The sequence below is a fragment of the Nothobranchius furzeri genome, chromosome 8, assembly GCF_043380555.1.
Source record: "Nothobranchius furzeri strain GRZ-AD chromosome 8, NfurGRZ-RIMD1, whole genome shotgun sequence".
In the NCBI taxonomy this organism is placed as follows: Eukaryota; Metazoa; Chordata; class Actinopteri; order Cyprinodontiformes; family Nothobranchiidae; genus Nothobranchius; species Nothobranchius furzeri.
Genome location: NC_091748.1, coordinates 51,118,668 through 51,135,935, shown reverse-complemented (window position 1 = coordinate 51,135,935; position 17,268 = coordinate 51,118,668). Strand labels below are relative to the sequence as shown.

Genomic DNA, 17,268 nt, shown 5'->3' with positions numbered 1-17,268 from the left:
GGGACTCACTTCTAGTTTCTAAAAATGGCGCACTAGTGTTTTTGCCCCTGAGAATGACTTAATAAACATTAATTCCTATTAGAGAAAACTTTATTGATTAAACGAGGGATCAACACCTTTAATATTTTTGCCAGAATACCTATGAAAAGCAAAATTGATAATTCCAAAATAGTGTTGAAAAAATGATTATGAATTTTGAACTTGGGGCTGTTTTCAGAACAACAGCACGCCACTTTAGTCTTGGCCAGTGGTGTCCAATCCTGACCCTCAAGGCCCACCATCATCCTGCTTATTTCAGAGGTTTCACCGCTTCAGCACACCTGATTTTACTCACTGGGTGAGTAAAAGGGTTCTGCAGCGCTCGATGACCTGCCGAACAGGAGATTCAGTCACTGAATCAGGTGTGCTGAAGCAGAGAAACAACTGAAGCATGCTGGATAGTGGCTCTCGGGGACCAGGACTGGACACTACTCGTCCTGGGTGTGCTCAGACTAGCTGTTAGCTCATCAGTCCTCCCTGGTGTAGGTGGAGGGGGCATTCTACAATGGGTACGATTGGGATTGTTTATAACTCTTCCACAGAAACACACAACAAAATGGCAGAAAAATCTCCTAAAGGTTTAAACACGTATGTCACCATTTTCCTCCCCAAAACATGAACAAAAACACACAAAACGCAGACACAAATGAAAGCAATCTGTCTTAGTGTTCCTCCTAAGACTCCATTATTGACCTAACATCTTCCTGCTGCCTCACAAGTGGGACTTAAATGTGTGTAATTACTACGTGTTGAACACCCAGAACAAAAACGAGGGCCTTTCCTAGTGTCTCACACACAGGGTGAGGCTGTAATAACAAGCTGTCATGACAGAAGATGGGCACAGACTCATACAGGTGGTTTAACAAACTCCAACCAACAATTAACCTCTCTGTCTGCAGCCGTCACAAAACAACACACATACACACATCCTGTCAATCACTCAGCCCCTAAACACAAAGAGTGTTGCACAACGACAGAGGAGATGAGTTTAATGCATCAACTCTGCCTGTCACAGCGTCTGTGGTTCTTCAGGAGCACAGTAAGGAGAGATGCAGAGCCAGTAGTTCTCTATAGAAATATGTAGAATATACAAATACAGAGATAGGATAAGAGCGCATGCATGCAAGCACAGCGAGCGAGGAGGACAGGACAAGTCCACCACTGACGTCACAGCGAGACGGAGTCACAGGCCCGAGCAGGAGGAGGAGTTGCAGAGGAGGCACAGAGACCCACCTATCGGACAGCGAGTGCCTACTGTCTAGAGAATACTGACGGCTGGTGCGTCGGCTCGACCCTGAGCCTGTGTCGATATCGCTGCGGCCGTTGGTGGCAGAGTCTAAACTATCATTGCGTCTGGTAAAGGGAGCAGGGAGGGAGGCAGGGGGGAGGGAGGGGGAGAGGTGGAAGAGGAGCATCAGTGGAGCTCAGTGCAAATCTCTAAAATAAAATCTGAGCCTGTCTGACCTGCCGAGTTGTAAGGACTGAAACACAACTCAGTTTTAGAGCAACAGTCAGGGACGAGTATCTCACTGGGCAGGGACTGGTGGTGACGCAGGCTTTTGGAGAATATATGCCAAGTTTGATTTTCTTTTAGTTGGATACAAATTTATTAGGAGAGTTAAGTTAAAAATGCAGATTTTACAGCAGAAACTTGTTGCACCTTAGCCACAAAGTGCCTTTATTATTATTATTAATATATTTTTTTAAATAAAATCCTCATCTTAGATGCAATTTTATCATCCCTGACTCTGAAAGACCAAATCCGTCACAACTTAGTTTCAAAGATCAAGAAAAAAAAAAAGCTGCCCTGCATGTCTCACATTTCCACTCAGAAACTAAACGGAGAAAGATTTAAGACAAGTTGCACATTAAGTGAATTTTTTTTTTGCATTTGGTCAAAATTCAAGCCACAAGACATCAAGGCTCTGCAACTGAGAACCTTTGCGAACATTTGGAGGCATTTTAGAAATGTTATGAGTGATGCACAACAGTTGCTGCCCAATGAGACACTGGCTTCATTTTCTGCAAGAGTTTCAGATGGTGAGGCCATCAACCCAGCTTAAAGACCTCCATCTAAACCAGCCAAAGAAAAGGTCAAACTCGTTTTTTTTTTTAGCTTTTCTCAGGAATGCTTTGACTATTTCTTTTGAAAACATTTCCATAATTATTCCCAATTGTCATTGTGCCTTGGAAGTCATGTCATTTCTGCACAAGGCCGTGGAGAAGGAAACACAAAGGGGTTTCCTACGTCCACACGTGCGTATGGAGATGCTGGCATGCACTGACACATTCACGCAGAAAAGACCCACTTCATACGTGACCTGTATACAAGAACCCAGTGCCTCAGCATGCTTGTATACACTGAGGCTGGGGGATATTCTCTAGAGGAGGAGAACACAGTGGGACATGTTACCATGAACACAACAGGGAAACGAAAAAAGTTCCTCAAAGCTCCAGAGGCATTTACTAACTAAGCAATAACTTGTTTAAGGTGGAGTACGTGAGACTACACTTTAAACAAGATTTACTTTTAGTTGTTAAAAAAAACGCCTTTATGTATTCATCTGTGCACACCATCAACTCCAGGATAGATTGTGTTTCAGCTTTCTACCTCATGGTTCTGTGATCGTAGTCCAGCTCGTGGATCTCATCGTTGTAGGAGTGTCTGTAGTTCTGCTGCCTCATGGGATACTGGTGCATGGAAGCGTTGGGCTGGGAGGTGGTGTAATAGGGAGGTGGGATGCTGTTACTGGTCTCGCTGCGGTAGTCGCTGTCCCTGTCATCAACAGCACTGTCTGGGTCCTCGTCTGTCAGTGGGAGACAGAGAAAATTCAGACGCAGAGAGTGATCAAAGTCCATCCAGCTGCCTCAAAAAGCATTTTTACCACCCCTCCTACTGAATTCACTTTTTATAAAGCTAAAAACTCCAAATGGCCATTAAAATAAGTTTGATCATAGTCTTTTTCTCTTCATACATATGCTGACGAGCTGCCGGTTACGTTTCAGTGGGACGTTGTTTTGTTTTTTCCTTTTCCTGTGTGCATTTCACATATATAAAATAAACGATATAGATTTGCATGAAGACTAGGGCTTCTTGTTCAGAAAGTACGTTTTTCATTTTCTTTTTTATTTTTTACAAAAACTAAATAAAATAAGTTACCCACTAAGGCACCTTAATGTTGTTTTCTTTTTTTAGCAAACATAAGAGTTTCACCGAGCCGTGGATTTGGAGTGAAACTGCACTTTATGTTGGAAACCTGCATAAAGAAATAAGAAGCAGTTCTCTAAAAGAGTAAAACTGATGTTTGTGCAGCTGCTGGTCTTTGAGGAAAAACTGCACAAAGAGATTAAGACATGGGCAATAAACACTGAAAACCTCAAGTCATTAGAGGAAGTACATAAAATAAACTCACTCTGCTGGTCTCCCCAGAGACTCCAGTTACCTGCATGGGGATGAAAGAAAGTTAGCCTGTAAACTATACATTTTCTTAGCCCAGGAATCATGTGAAGGTGTGGATGTGTGAGCAGGGAGTTCATGAAAATGGTAACCGAGGGTGTTCAGAAAAACACAAGGCCGTTTGAGAAGCTAATGTGAAAACTGACTTTTGTGGAGACAGATGGCCTTGATGCTGCTGAGCAACCACAAGCAGAAAATTCACTCATGCAGCTTTCATATTTGCACAAACACATGCACCACAGCTCCAACCGAAGCCTCTGTAAGCAGACTAATTCCACACATACTCGTCCACCTGCTCACCATCGCCACAGACCGGGAGGCAGGCAGAGGAGCATGTGTCTGAAAGCCAGAGTAAGCAAAATCAAATTCATCACATCTCCATAACCTGTAAGTCACTCTAGCGCCCGGGCGGGCATACATTTCTGATGAATCATATGGACTTTCTTCATCCTCCGCTTCTTCATTTCTACCTCCTGTCTAGGCTGTTCTCAACAAGACGAGGCGGTAGAGCAGAGTGAGCAGGGAGAGTAAGAACAGGAGGCACAAAGAGAACACAGCGGGTGATGGCGCAGGAGGAGGTGGTGGATGCAGAAGAGGCTGGTGACACTCACAGCACTGTGAGGAGGGAGCGTGGAGCGACCGCTCTTGTTCTTCTTGATAGGCATACTGAGGTTATGGAAAAACAAGCAGCAGAGACAAACGTGTTAGGGAAATAACAGCAAGGACATAAAAAACTGGCCAGCATTTATAAAACAAGTGAAATTCTTACATCTTGATCCCTCATTGCATTAAGTTGTTCAAGTTTTTTGGCCCAGTATCTGGCTTCCTCCTCTGGGATGTCTAAAGCACAACAGAACACACATTATTTTAATTCAGAGGTCAAAGGCCATATTTATGCTCTTATATCAGCATGGAGGGTATTATGGTGTTTATTTATTTATTTATTTATTTATTTTTTTTATAAAGTCACAAATCTTTTTAGAAAGATGGAGGATATAATACAGTCAAACTGATTCCAACCTGCATCAAGTAGTGGCATCAGTGGTGGGATCAACATCAGAAACAGTGCATGAAGTTTTACCTATGGTGCCAAGTTTTTAATGGAATTGGGAGTCATTAGGACTGAAACCCAAAAATGTGATTAAAGGGGCATAAAACAAATAACTTTTACAATTAGAAACTGGTCATCAAGCCTCCATGTAGCTTTTGAAACTCTGTTGGGCTCACAATGACCCAGGAGCCCTGACAAAAAGTGTGGAGTGTTGTGAAGTGGGGATTTTTTTGATGAATGAGGAAAGGAGTGCTGCAGAACATCCTGGAAAATGAGTGCTTCAACATTCTTTGTTTCTTGTTGTCCAACAAAGATATAAGCAGTGGGCTAGTGTTAGCAGTAGCTCAGGGCTAGTGTTAGCAGTAGCTCAGGGTTAGTGTTAGCAGTAGCTCAGGGTTAGTTTTAGCAGTAGCTCAGGGCTAGTGTTAGCAGTAGCTCAGGGCTAGTGTTAGCAGTAGCTCAGGGCTAGTGTTAGCAGTAGCTCAGGGTTAGTGTTAGCAGTAGCTCAGGGTTAGTTTTAGCAGTAGCTCAGGGCTAGTGTTAGCAGTAGCTCAGGGTTAGTGTTAGCAGTAGCCCAGGGCTAGCATTAGCAGTAGCTCAGGGTTAGTGTTAGCAGTAGCTCAGGGCTAGTGTTAGCAGTAGCTCAGGGCTAGTGTTAGCAGTAGCTCAGGGTTAGTGTTAGCAGCAGCTCAGGGCTAGTGTTAGCAGTAGCTTAGGGCTAGTGTTAGCAGTAGCTCAGGGCTAGTGTTAGCAGTAGCTCAGGGCTAGTGTTAGCAGCAGCTTAGGGCTAGTGTTAGCAGTAGCTCAGGGTTAGTGTTAGCAGTAGCCCAGGGCTAGTGTTGTTCTGCAGTTAGCATCACCATGCAGAGTTTATATATTGCTGATGATGGCAAATATTAAATGACTTGAATTTAATATAGGGCCTTCTAGAATTCTAGAACCCACAGGGCACTTTACAAGACAGTCATTCACCCATGCACAGACACATTCACCTGCTGATGATGATGAGCTACAGTGTAGCACCACCGGTCCTTCTGACCACCACCAGCAGGAAATGTGGGTTAAGTGTCTTGTTTAAGGACACAACAGCATCATGTTCTGCAGGAAACTGGGATTAATCCCAGAACCCTCGGATTGCTGGACAACCTGCTCTGCCTTCTGATCTACTGCTGCCCTATTAAGTGAGTTGGGACATGCAAATTTGAGGCAGTGTGTTTTGCTTATGACATGTAAAACCACCCTTCCTCAGAATGAACTGTTTCTCCATTGCCACTACATCATTACTAATTTACATAGGAAAGCAAGTCAGCAATGGCACCGACTTTTTGGCATGGTACACCAGACACCCCAAGCTGCCTACACTCAACAACAACATAAAAGAGGGGCATGATGTATAAAAGTAGGATAAAAGGCCAGACCTAAAGGCAGTTCAAAGCGGGTGTCGAGCAGTAGCCTGTGGAAGGTCGGGTCTTTGGTGCCACAGATCTCATTTTCAGCCATGATCACATTGGAGTCCAGAATCAGCCACTGACCTGGACCGTCCTGCAAGAGACAAATGGAGTAGAAGGGAAAATGTGACAATACGAGTTTCTCAGGGGTTGGGATTACAATCCGATTCTTAACGCGTGAAACTCACTCCTCGTGGTACTGTATAAAAACACTTCGATTTGTTATCATGTAACATTAAAAATGTTTACTTTAATGGGTTCAAAGTCACATCTAACATCAGCTTTTACATGTTGGGCTTAGACTCAGCAACACACTCAATATGAAACCAAAATCCCTACTAGATCACTTAATATGTCCTTCCACGCTAAAGCTTAGTAACACTTTACAATAAGGGTCCATTTATTAACATTACTTAGTGTATGATTAAGCATTAATAAACAAATCAGCTGGGTTCATGATCTAAAACATGCAGGAAACGTTCTGGAACCAGACTGCAGCTCCAGGTATGTCAACTCTAGTTTTTCTAAGTGCCAACAGATTGGATCTGTAACTCTGAAGTTGCAAGTGGAACATTCTGGCCCCAGGAGGCGATAGGGGCAGGGTGGCCTTTCATTAACCCTGTAAAGGGTCATTTTAGCACATACTGGCTCAAGAAAACGATTTAAAAATATGAAAAAGTTGCAAAGTTTCCCTTTAAATCATAAAAGCAACCTCAACTTCACAGTAGAAATGAAAAGTTTTAATTTATAATGATTTTTACAATAATGTTTGGCTTTGATAAATCCAAACATTTCTTTCATTTGTTACTAAGTAGGGATCACAGCTAATGGGAGGGAGAAAGGACAGTAGGAGGTGCACCTCGTTGGACTGCCGTATGCTGCTCAGAGGGATCCATAAGGTTCCCACCATGGTGTCCCAGATCAGTCCTTTGTTCCACACCTCCACTGTGAGGCCCAGATCCAGACGGTTTATTTCACTGCACACACAGTAAATGATGGAGTACAAAATAGGAGAATAAATTAGAAAGGTGACCCCAAAGCGTGTTTAAACAATGGATTTTCAGCTTAAATTCAACACATTTGTATTATTTGAATCTGGTGATGGCTTTGAGCCACAATTCAATCTGTTTAGGTAGTTGAGTCATCCAGCATTAGGAGTAGGATACTGTCAACAAGGCTCCTGGTGTTACAGGCAAGAGCAGAGAGACACAAACAGTAGCACTCACGTGCAGCTTAACGCTAAACATCTGACTGCAGATCATCACCTCCTGGTGCACCCTTCTTTGAGAACACGCCTCATGCTTTAACTACGGGCCTAAATGAATCAAACCCCAAAAATAACTGTGGCTTTGATGTAAATGTGCATATTTCTGTTTCATGAGCAGCTGAAGAAGAAAATCAGGCCGAGTGCTGTGGAGCAGGAATAATAAAAACAAAGCGTAAGAGAGGAGATGCTGTTCTTTTTACTTTATTATTATATTTCCAGCAGATAAAACAATCCAAGGGATGATTCTCAGCTGCTTGTGTAGAAGGTCTGGAGGTGTGAGAAGCTTAGGAGGAGAGAAATCCTCTAAACTGGGTGTGGAGCCAAGCTAACATCAGCAGAGATGTCATGTTGTCTCTCCTCAGCAGGAGGAAGGCTGAATGAAAGTCAGAAAACATAAACGTAACTCATTTTAGGGATGTAAATGCCACAGCGGACCTGGTCTGAGGTGCACAACATCTGTGTGCTGAAGAACCAAACACATTAAGGGGTTTTATGTTAAAACAAACTGCATTTAGCAATTATCTAACAGCTGGACAGCAGCAGCGTCAATCATACCATAAAATACAAAAATGAGTCCATCCAAGGACAGGTAATGCTAAAACATCTCTCTCCTGTATCAACTTTCTCCAGCTTCTCCTGGAGGATCCCAAGACATTCCCAGGAGGATGTAGAAAACATCCAAAAGACGGTAACCAGGAGACTTCCTAATCAGAAGCTCAAAGCATCAGCTGACTTCTTTTGATGCAGCGGAGCAGCTCTACTCTGAGCTCCACCATGGCGCGCCTCATCTCATCACTGAGGCAGAGGAAGCCGATTCCATCCACATGTAATCTGGATCTCACTCCTTTGGTCATGATCCAACTCTGGTGACCTTTAGTGAGGGTTAGAACATAGAAAACCCTGAAATCCGTAGCTTCACATTTAGAGAAGCTGACTATCATCCTTACATTATGAAATAATATCAGACATCCAGTAACAGGCTTTCGTGTTGCTTTTCAAAAGTTACAGCAGGAAAAAAGTTCCCTCTGAACCCGAAACACAAGCAACAACACATAGAAACTAAAATGTGTCTCTTCACGTAGATCTACTGATAATTTGACGCTAAATGAGTAAACACTTACAACATGAAGTCCTGCTCCCAGCAGGGTTGACAGCCACGCACGGCGATAGTTGTGCTCTTAACATTTTGCACCTTCAGCGTCACGTACGTGTTGAATTTCTCTGTAAAGACCGGAACAAAAACAAGACCAGTTCTTGCTTCATTCACATTTAAAGGCTTGACTCAGCAATTGTCATCGGCTCACCTTGGGGTCCATCGAGCTTGCCTTTTTTTACTGTAAAAAATAAACAAAAAGAAAAACAACATTATTCCAATTAGATTGGGAGATTTTTAAAAGCTCATGTTGCAAATAAACTTTAGAGATTTTAATTGTTTTGGGTTCATGTCTGACAGCGGAGCAACGCCAGCAGGTCGCAGGCTTGATCGGATGGTCGGTGGGTGACTGACAGCAGTTTGGCATTTTGGAGAGCAAGTGGGAGGTCTGCGGTTCTCAGTCTTAGACTCCTCTCTGCTGTTTGGGTAGAATGCCAGGATCTTAATAAGAAAGACTGCATCCCTCAGCAGATGTCACGTCTCTAAATCACTTCTCTGGATGCCAGGGGGGCAGTTTGTGCAGGTCAGAGTAGAAGGTTACACTAGGGACTGCAGCAGACACATGCCTTGTCATCTCTAAATGATGCGCGTGTGTGTAGTTCTTCACGGTTGTCCAGATAAATAAAATCAGAGGGCAGCTGAGATTTGTTTAAAACACTGGATCAGGCTGTGCCGAGGTGCTGCCGTCTGTTTTATTATGGCGGGGTTCCACTCTGATGTCAAAAGCTTTTTTATTATTCATTCAGTAGTGCACCCTGCTGATGTCAACCATCCCAGTGCATAGCTGAGGTGTTAATATTCAGAGTGCTGGTATTTAATACCTGCTAATTGCATCTTTTCATTCGTGATACATTTAAGAGTAAACGCAGGGTGGAGGTAAAAGCCTATGATTCTGTCAAAATAAAGGAAGCCAATGAACAGAAAGAGCAGTGATGACATTCTGAGTCATTCTGAGTCGGGAAAAGCAGGAAGGATCATCCCTGGGGTCAAACTGCTTCCCTAAAATAGCCTCACCCAGCAAACCTTGGGGGTGATGCCTATCTCTTAAATAATGATTTAAATCTCAAGAGCTGCTGGTGTGTGCTGAAGCCAACTTCAGAGCAAGATCTCCCTCGATTGCTCAGCTGCTGACAGAGCAGGAAGGTTCACCTCCTTGGAAGCATTAAACCTACAGTTGATAACAACGCGCTGAAGGCAATAATTGACAGATGCACTTTAATCGCTCACTCGCTGACGTTCACTCTCTCACACACGCAAGTTTCCTCTCCTCACCCAGCCTTCTCCTCTCACTCATGACACTCCCTCCTACAAGCTCCCCCCGCCATGTGGTGAGCGTGCACGTGTGCTCCCTTTCTATCTATTTCACTTGTGCTCCATTAATCTCTCTGCAGAGCCGCCGGATGCAGGCTGAGTGAGCTGCATCCCCAACACTAAAAATAACCACTCCAGTGTGACTGGGGAGGGGAGAGGGGTGCTGGCAATGAGGGGAGAGAAGAGGGGGTGAGTGTGAGAAGGTAGGAGGGGTGGCTGCTAACGTGCAGACGACTAAAACCAGCAACACTGCATTCATCGCTAAGAGCAAAAGGCTAAAGGAGAAAATGGAAAAAAGGAGTGTTGAACGTTGTGTTGCACACACTCAACAGAAAATGAGTCACAAGCAACAACAATTACAGGATCTCATTTTCTCTTTCGCTGCTGAGGAAAAGCAAACAAGTGCATCTGCTCATATTCTGGTGTGCAGCAGATGAAGGAGCATTTATTTATTTATTTTATTTGTTTAGGCTTTCTATTAAAAAGCTTTTAAAGAGCCCACACTTCTGGGCAATACTGTTGACACCAGAAACACTGAGATAAATCTGCAGTTGCAGAGAAAACAGAAGAGAAACCCACACCCACATCAGAGACAGTGATTAAATACCCAATTTACCCAGAGCAAACCTGAAGCTGGACAGAGGCTCATATGTTTTACCATAATCTAATCAAATGACTTATTCAAGGGATCTGAGCAGATGTAGAAACAATTATATATATTTTCTTAAATATGCATTTCAATGTTTTGAATCATTAAAAAAAATCTATCTGAACCAAGAGAATAAAAATCTAAACCATCCTTTGGTTTCACAGCAGTATCAGTTCTTCTGAGTCAGGGATTCTGCAGGATTAAAGCCAGGTGTGTGATTAACTAATTATACACAACAGATGCTGATCATCATCATTTTTATGTTAGTTAAAACAGTCATTAAGTAAAATAGAAACAGCAGTGTGTGAGGTTTAAATCTTAGGGAGTAACACCCAAAGTCTGCTACCCAGGTCAAAGGTCACTGGGGCAGAACTGAGCAAAGAAAGGAAGATCTTACTCCATACCATACCATACCAACTTCATTTATAAAGCACATTTAAAAACGGCATGGCAGCTGACCAAAGTGCTGTACAGAATAAAAAGTAAAAACACAATATTAAACAATACACAGTCAACAATAAAATACACAACAAGGCAGATCATCACGGTCAATAAAAAGACATAGTAAAATAATAAAAGTCAGGGATTTAAAAATGCCTGGTCGTAAAAGTGAGCCTTAAGCAGCGACTTGAACCGGAGGAGGGATGGTGCCGGCCTCACTGAAAGAGGAAGAGCATTCCAGAGTGTCGGAGCAGCATAGACAAAAGCACGCTGCCCCCGCGTTTTGTATTTCATTGTTGGAACGCGAAGCAGCAGGCAATCAGCAGATCTCAACGTCCGGTTTGGCACATAACGAGTCACAAGATCAGACAGGTAATCCGGAGTCAGACCGTTCAGGGCCTTAAAAACAAAAGTCAGGATTTTAAACTTGACTCTGAAGTTTACGGGTAGCCAGTGGAGCCACGCCAGTACAGGTGTGATATGGTCTCTTCTAGGTGTGTTTGTTGAAAACCTGGTTGCCGCGTTTTGTACGACCTGAAGCCTGTTAAGAGCGGAGGCAGGTAAACCAATTAAAATGGAATTTGCGTAATCCAGTCGGGAGATGATAAAAGCATGAATCACGGATTCCAGGTGTGCTCGTTTCAGGATCCGTTTTAAGCGAACTAGTTTGCGCAGCTGATAAAAACACAATCTGACCACTGCGTTAATCTGAGGGCCCATGGAAAAGTGTGTATCCAGTTTCACCCCCAGGTTGGTAACACACTGCTTGAGGTCATATGGGAGAGTGTCCAAATCGGAAGATAAGTGTGTGGTTTTGTTAGGTGTCATCAGGAGTGCCTCAGACTTGGAATCATTCAGCTTAAGGAAATTTTTGGCAAGCCAAACCCTCACTTCAGCCAAGCATTGGTCCAGAAGAGAGAGAGGGAGCCTGGTTTGTTCAAAGCCAGGTAGATCTGGCAATCATCTGCATAAATATGATAGCCCAGGCCATATTTCCTCAGGATGAAACCCAGGGGGAGGATGTAAATTGAAAACAGGAGAGGCCCAAGCACAGATCCCTGGGGGACTCCCCATGGAAGTGGAAGAAATGTAGAGGAACAATTACCCAACTGAACCTTGAAAACTCTGTTTGACAGATATGAGCAGAACCACTGAAGTGAGGTACCCCTAAGCCCTACCCATGACTCAAGTCTATCCAGCAAAATATCGTGGTCAACGGTATCAAATGCTGCAGAAAGATCTAATAGTAGGAGCAAAACAGGAGACCCAGAGTCGGAAGCCACCAGGATGTCATTGGTCACGCGAAGAAGGGCTAATTCAGTACTGTGAAGTGGCCTAAACCCAGACTGGAACACATCAACCAGAGAAAAGCTATTCATGTGTGCTGTAATCTGTGAATAGACAATCTTTTCAAGGACTTTAGACAAAAACGGTAATTTGGAGATTGGCCGGAAGTTTGCAAGGTTTGAGTTGTCTAAACCAGGTTTTTTTAAAAATTGGTTGCACAACTGCCTTTTTAAAAGAAGTAGGAAACCCAGTGGCCAAGCTAGAGTTAAAAATGTCTAAGATGGCAGGGCCCAAAATAGGGATGATATCATCCACCATCCTCGGGGGGGGGGGGGGGGGGGGGGGGGGGGGGTCCTCAGGAGAACCTGCTGGTTTCATATTTCCAGTCAGATCTGACAATTCACTAAGAGATATGGGAGTAAAGTTATAGAGTGAGGGAGGTTCTGGTGGTTCATCAAGATAGCCAGATCCTGGTTGCACAAGACTACCCCTAATGTCCCAGACTTTGTGAAGAAAAAAGGTCTGGAGCTCAGCACACAATGACACAGAGGGATCAACACTACCAGGTTCAGTTATCGACAAGATGGAGTTGACAGTGCTATAAAGTTTATGCTGATCACCCTGGTGTTGAGAGATTATGCATGCGAAGTATTTGTTCCTGGCCAATCTAACACTTTTCTGATACAGGTCAAGGGAATCCATCAGAAGCTGCTGTGAGATTAGTAGCTTGTCCTTTTTCCACCTTCTTTCCAGCGTGCTACAGCGCTGCCTGAGGCTTCGTGTTTCCTTGTTCAGCCAAGGATCAGAGGTGGTTTTCTTACGTTTAAGTTTAAGGGGAGCGACTGAGTCCAGGGCAACAGAACAAGTCAAATTAAAAGAATTTAAAAGCCCATCCACATCCGTGGTGATGCCAGATGAGGAAGGATTAGATAATACAACCTCCAGGATGGACAGTAGTGAGGCAGTTGTGGAGGGAGAGATGTGCCTTGAGTAGCGAGGAGCCTGCCTTCTCACCACAGGTAATATGGCAGAGATGTTAAAAACAACTGAGAAATGATCTGAGAAACTGACAGGGTGAACAACCAAGTCCTGCACCTTCAGTCCAAAGGATAAAACTAAATCCAGTGTGTGGGAGTGCTCATGAGTAGGAACATTGACCAGTTGCTGGAGGCCAAATGAAACCAGAACATCTGAGAAATCTCTCACCAGAGGATTCGACAAACAGCAAAAGTGAATATTAAAATCACCAAGGATAATACCTTGGTCATACCTGGGGAGATATTCAGCTAAAAGCTCAGAAAAGTCCCTAATAAAAGCAGAGTTAAATTTTGGTCAGTAACACAGAAGAATAGGAGGGGAGAGACTGAGTTCAAAAACAGAGACCTTGAAGTTGGTGGGGGCGATGAGCCCGGGAGTCGCTTGAGGGGGAGGGAGGATGAGTACATAGTCAATAGGCCCCCACCTCGACCCGACAGTCTGGGCTCATTCACAACAGAACAATTTGACAGACAAAGTTCAGCAAGTGTCGCTCACTCACCCGGTGGGACCCACGTCTCCGTCATGCAGAACAAAGTTAATCCATTATCAATAAAAAAAATCCTTTAAAAGCACTGTTTTGTTCCCCAGCGAACGAACATTTAGTAGAGCAATTCTGAGAGAAGACGAGGAAGTTGAGGACAAACAAGGGCGAGGAAGCTCTTCGCCAGACCTCACAGGATAAGTAAGATTCCTCCAGTTCACGCCGCCAATACGATGCCTCCTCAGGAAAAGAGTTCTGACCAGACAAACTTTCAACACTTGCCGTTCGAACTCCTAAATGGTCTGGTTCATTGACAAATTGTGTAATACTTTTTCTGAAAAATGATCAGCCACTGAGTTGCAATTGCAGGCTGAATGTAAAATCTTCCTTCAGAGCTGAACCTTGCACTACAAGATGAATTCTCGCGAGATTTGGAGTTGTCCAAACTCAGGAGAATCCATCTTGTACCTCTCCAGTTCAAACGTCCGGCCTAAAATAGGCCGGACCAATTGTGTGTCAGTACTGTGCTGTAGGGTCGGACTTACTTTTCACGATAGTATCAAGCGCTCGGCTAAGCAAAACAAACATGGCCGCGCCGGTTGACGCTAACAGCAAACAATAGTCATGACGGCAATACGGGGTCCACGGTCAAAAATGGTTCACGGTTGGATGTCTTAAATTTGCTATTATTATTAAAAACAGTAACAACAAGCCTACATTTTAATTATTAAACATTCGAATGACGTGTGGAGGATGCTCCAGGAGTATGGGGCGGGTGGCTTTCTGTTAAGGGCCATTCAGTCCCTTTACCAGAGGAGCGCGAGTTTGGTCCGCATAGCCGGTAGTAAGTCGGACCTGTTCCAGGTGAGGGTTGGACTCCGTCAGGGCTGCCCTTTGTTACCGGTTCTGTTTATTACCTTTATGGACAGAATTTCTAGGCGCAGCCGTAGTGTGGCGTGTGTCGAGTTTGGTGGCAGGAGAATCTCGTCTCTGATTTTTGCGGATGATGTGGTCCTCCTAGCTTCATCCAGCTCTGATCTTCAGCTCTTGCTGGGTAGGTTTGCGGCCAAGTGTGAAGCGGCTGGGATGAGGATCAGCACCTCCAAATCTGAGACCATGGATCTCGACCGGAAAAGGGTGGCTTGCCAACTCCAGGTCGGGAGAGAGGTCCTACCTCAAGTGGAGGAGTTTAAGTATCTCAGGGTCTTGTTCACGAGTGAGGGTAGGAGGGATCGGGAGATCGACAGGCGGATTGGTTCAGCGTCTGCAGTGATGCGGACGCTGAGCTGATCTGTCATGGTGAAGAGGGAGCTGAGCCAGAAAGCCAGGCTCTCGATTTACCGGTCGATCTACGTCCCAATCCTCACTTATGGTCATGAGCTTTGGGTAATGATAGGGTGAGGAGCTCAGACATTCGGGAGGGACTCGGAGTAGAACCGCTGCTCCTCCGGATCGAAAGGAGTCTGTTGAGGTGGTTTGGGCATCTGGTCAGGATGCCTCCTGGACGCCTCCCTGGGGAGGTGTTTCGGGCATGTCCTGCCAGTAGGAGGCCCCCGGGTCGACCCAGGACACGTTGGAGAGGTTACATCTCCAATCTGGTCCGGGAACGCCTTGGGGTCCTGCCGGAGGAGCTGGTGGAGGTGGCCGGGGAGAGGACGGTCTGTAGCTCCCTAGTTGGGATGCTGCCCCCGCGACCCGGAACCGGATAAGCGTAGGAAGACGATGACGATGTCACGGCCAGAAAAGACGTTCACTCATTTTGGAACTATTTTTCAACCATGACGGAACGTCTTGGTTTGACGCCGTTTCAACTGTCATTAAATGTCGGAATGTTTGCTGGGTCACTTTAGCAGGTTCGGATAACAAAACTGCGTGACTTAAAAAAAACTGTCAGGGTTTCCCCCAGAAAACTTGATAAGCCTTGCAGGCCGGACCGTGTGGGCAGCGGTGGGGGGTTGCTGTGCTGCGCTACTGTTTCCCATCAGTATCAGCGGAGAGGAGTGCCGCGGTTCGTTTCGCTGCCATGCGTCTTCCATGTCAGCAGAGAAGGTAGGGCCGGCCGCTGGGGGGAACCCTACCCTTTATGCGCATTTTCTTCTCGCAAATCTGGCAGAAATCACCTGAAGACATGGTAATTGCCAAGTGAGTGAATGAATGAAGCTTGAGCAAGTTGTTGCTGTTTTCCGGGCACACATGGTATACGTCATTTGGCTAAAGACAAAATACGGTGGCCAGTGCCAGCTGGGAACTACCTTGCGTGACCTCAAATCAGCTCAAAATATTCTACCAGATAGCTCCCTCTTTCAGACAGTTTCTGCTGCAGAGATTCCAGATCGAAATGTGTAGACTCGATACGGGGCGGGGCTACACATAGAGATCTGGCTGCTGCCAGGTTACTGATCCCCTGCATTAGCAGCAGAAAGATTACAGTCAGAAAAAGCCAATCTCTTCATTGTCACAGAGACTAACTGACTCACCCAACGTGGCTTCTGATTGCAGAAGGCTGTGTTCAATTTGCAGCCAGGAGAGAGCAGAGCTCATCTCAGCTAGTAGAAGCTAACTGTTAGCGTTAGCAACTCCACAACATGGCGAAAAATGTTAAGGCTTGTGTTATTTGTGGCGATAACACAAAGTTCCAGTTCTTACCCCAGAAAGAAGAGCAAACAAAGTCTACGAAAGAGTCTTGTTGCTGTTTGACAATCAATGATGAGATGTTTGCATATCATGAATATTAATGAGTGAGACTTGTAATCCTGCCACTGTCTGCCCCCAACTCCTCCGGCTAATTTCTACTTCCTAAAACTGGAGCGCCAGAGCTTTTACCCCAAAGAAACCGACTCATTCATACTAGAGACCACTGCTAAATCTATTGGAAAAATAAATCAACAAGACCTTTAAAGAAGTTAATGAAGTTGGCAACATGGAGGACCATAAGCCACTCATGAAAGACACATAATGTTAAATCTTAAAATCCAACAGGAAAGAAAACTGGCTTGGGGGGGGGGGGGGATTTAGCTCTGTTATTAGAGGGGAGTAGAGTCAACATTGAATACACACAAAAAATGGCCACTAGAAGTGTGCACTGGAAAGGATCTGGCAATCTCCAGTATATATCACAGAACCGGGGAAACAATACAATATTTTATCATGTTGCAATACTAAAAGCGAGATGATACTTTCATTATTTACGAGTGATTTAAATGAAAAACTCAGGCCAGACACTTCCAGGGCACATCCAGTGTTATCGCAAGATCTCAATGTTCCATCAGAATGAAAGCGGTAAAAACTCCCATGTAAGGAAAAACCAGCAGGCTGCCTCAAGTCATTGACTTTACAGCAATCCCCATACTAAGCAAGCATGTAGCGAGAGTGGAGAGAAAAACTGCCCTTTAATAGGAGCATAGAGCTACTCATAAAACAGAGCGGTCGCAACAATTGTTGCTTTCAATTAAATTTCTCTTTCGTTCAGTCATTTTGCGTTATTAGATAAAAATAGCCAAACAGAATAGAAAATGGTGCCATTTTTGCTTCTTTCTAAAACTTTGTACATCTTTCCAGTTAAACTGAAAATACATTAGGTTTAAATATTCCCAATATTTAGAAGGGTGAAAAGACACATAAGTACTTGAATATTTTAATTTCTAAT

At 44.4% G+C, this 17,268-nt stretch overlaps 1 protein-coding gene across 8 annotated transcripts in view; it reads right to left on the bottom strand.

Annotated features, from left to right (window-relative positions):
* The window catches only part of unc13a (unc-13 homolog A (C. elegans)), a 72,293-nt gene that overhangs the window by 53,445 nt on the left and 1,580 nt on the right, over window positions 1-17,268 (bottom strand). For 4 of the 8 annotated variants that reach the window (XM_054730108.2, XM_054730110.2, XM_054730109.2 and 1 more), the window contains exons 2-10: window positions 8,567-8,596; window positions 8,384-8,483; window positions 6,855-6,972; window positions 5,966-6,089; window positions 4,266-4,336; window positions 4,108-4,162; window positions 3,453-3,482; window positions 2,651-2,846; window positions 1,273-1,392 (exon numbers count right to left, since the gene is read on the bottom strand). In XM_054730108.2, coding sequence (XP_054586083.2) covers window positions 1,273-1,392; window positions 2,651-2,846; window positions 3,453-3,482; window positions 4,108-4,162; window positions 4,266-4,336; window positions 5,966-6,089; window positions 6,855-6,972; window positions 8,384-8,483; window positions 8,567-8,596 — 844 coding nt within the window. The remainder of the gene's footprint in view (window positions 1-1,272; window positions 1,393-2,650; window positions 2,847-3,452; window positions 3,483-4,107; window positions 4,163-4,265; window positions 4,337-5,965; window positions 6,090-6,854; window positions 6,973-8,383; window positions 8,484-8,566; window positions 8,597-17,268) is intronic. The other 4 variants (XM_054730112.2, XM_015971566.3, XM_070554103.1 and 1 more) reach the window with 1 other exon arrangement.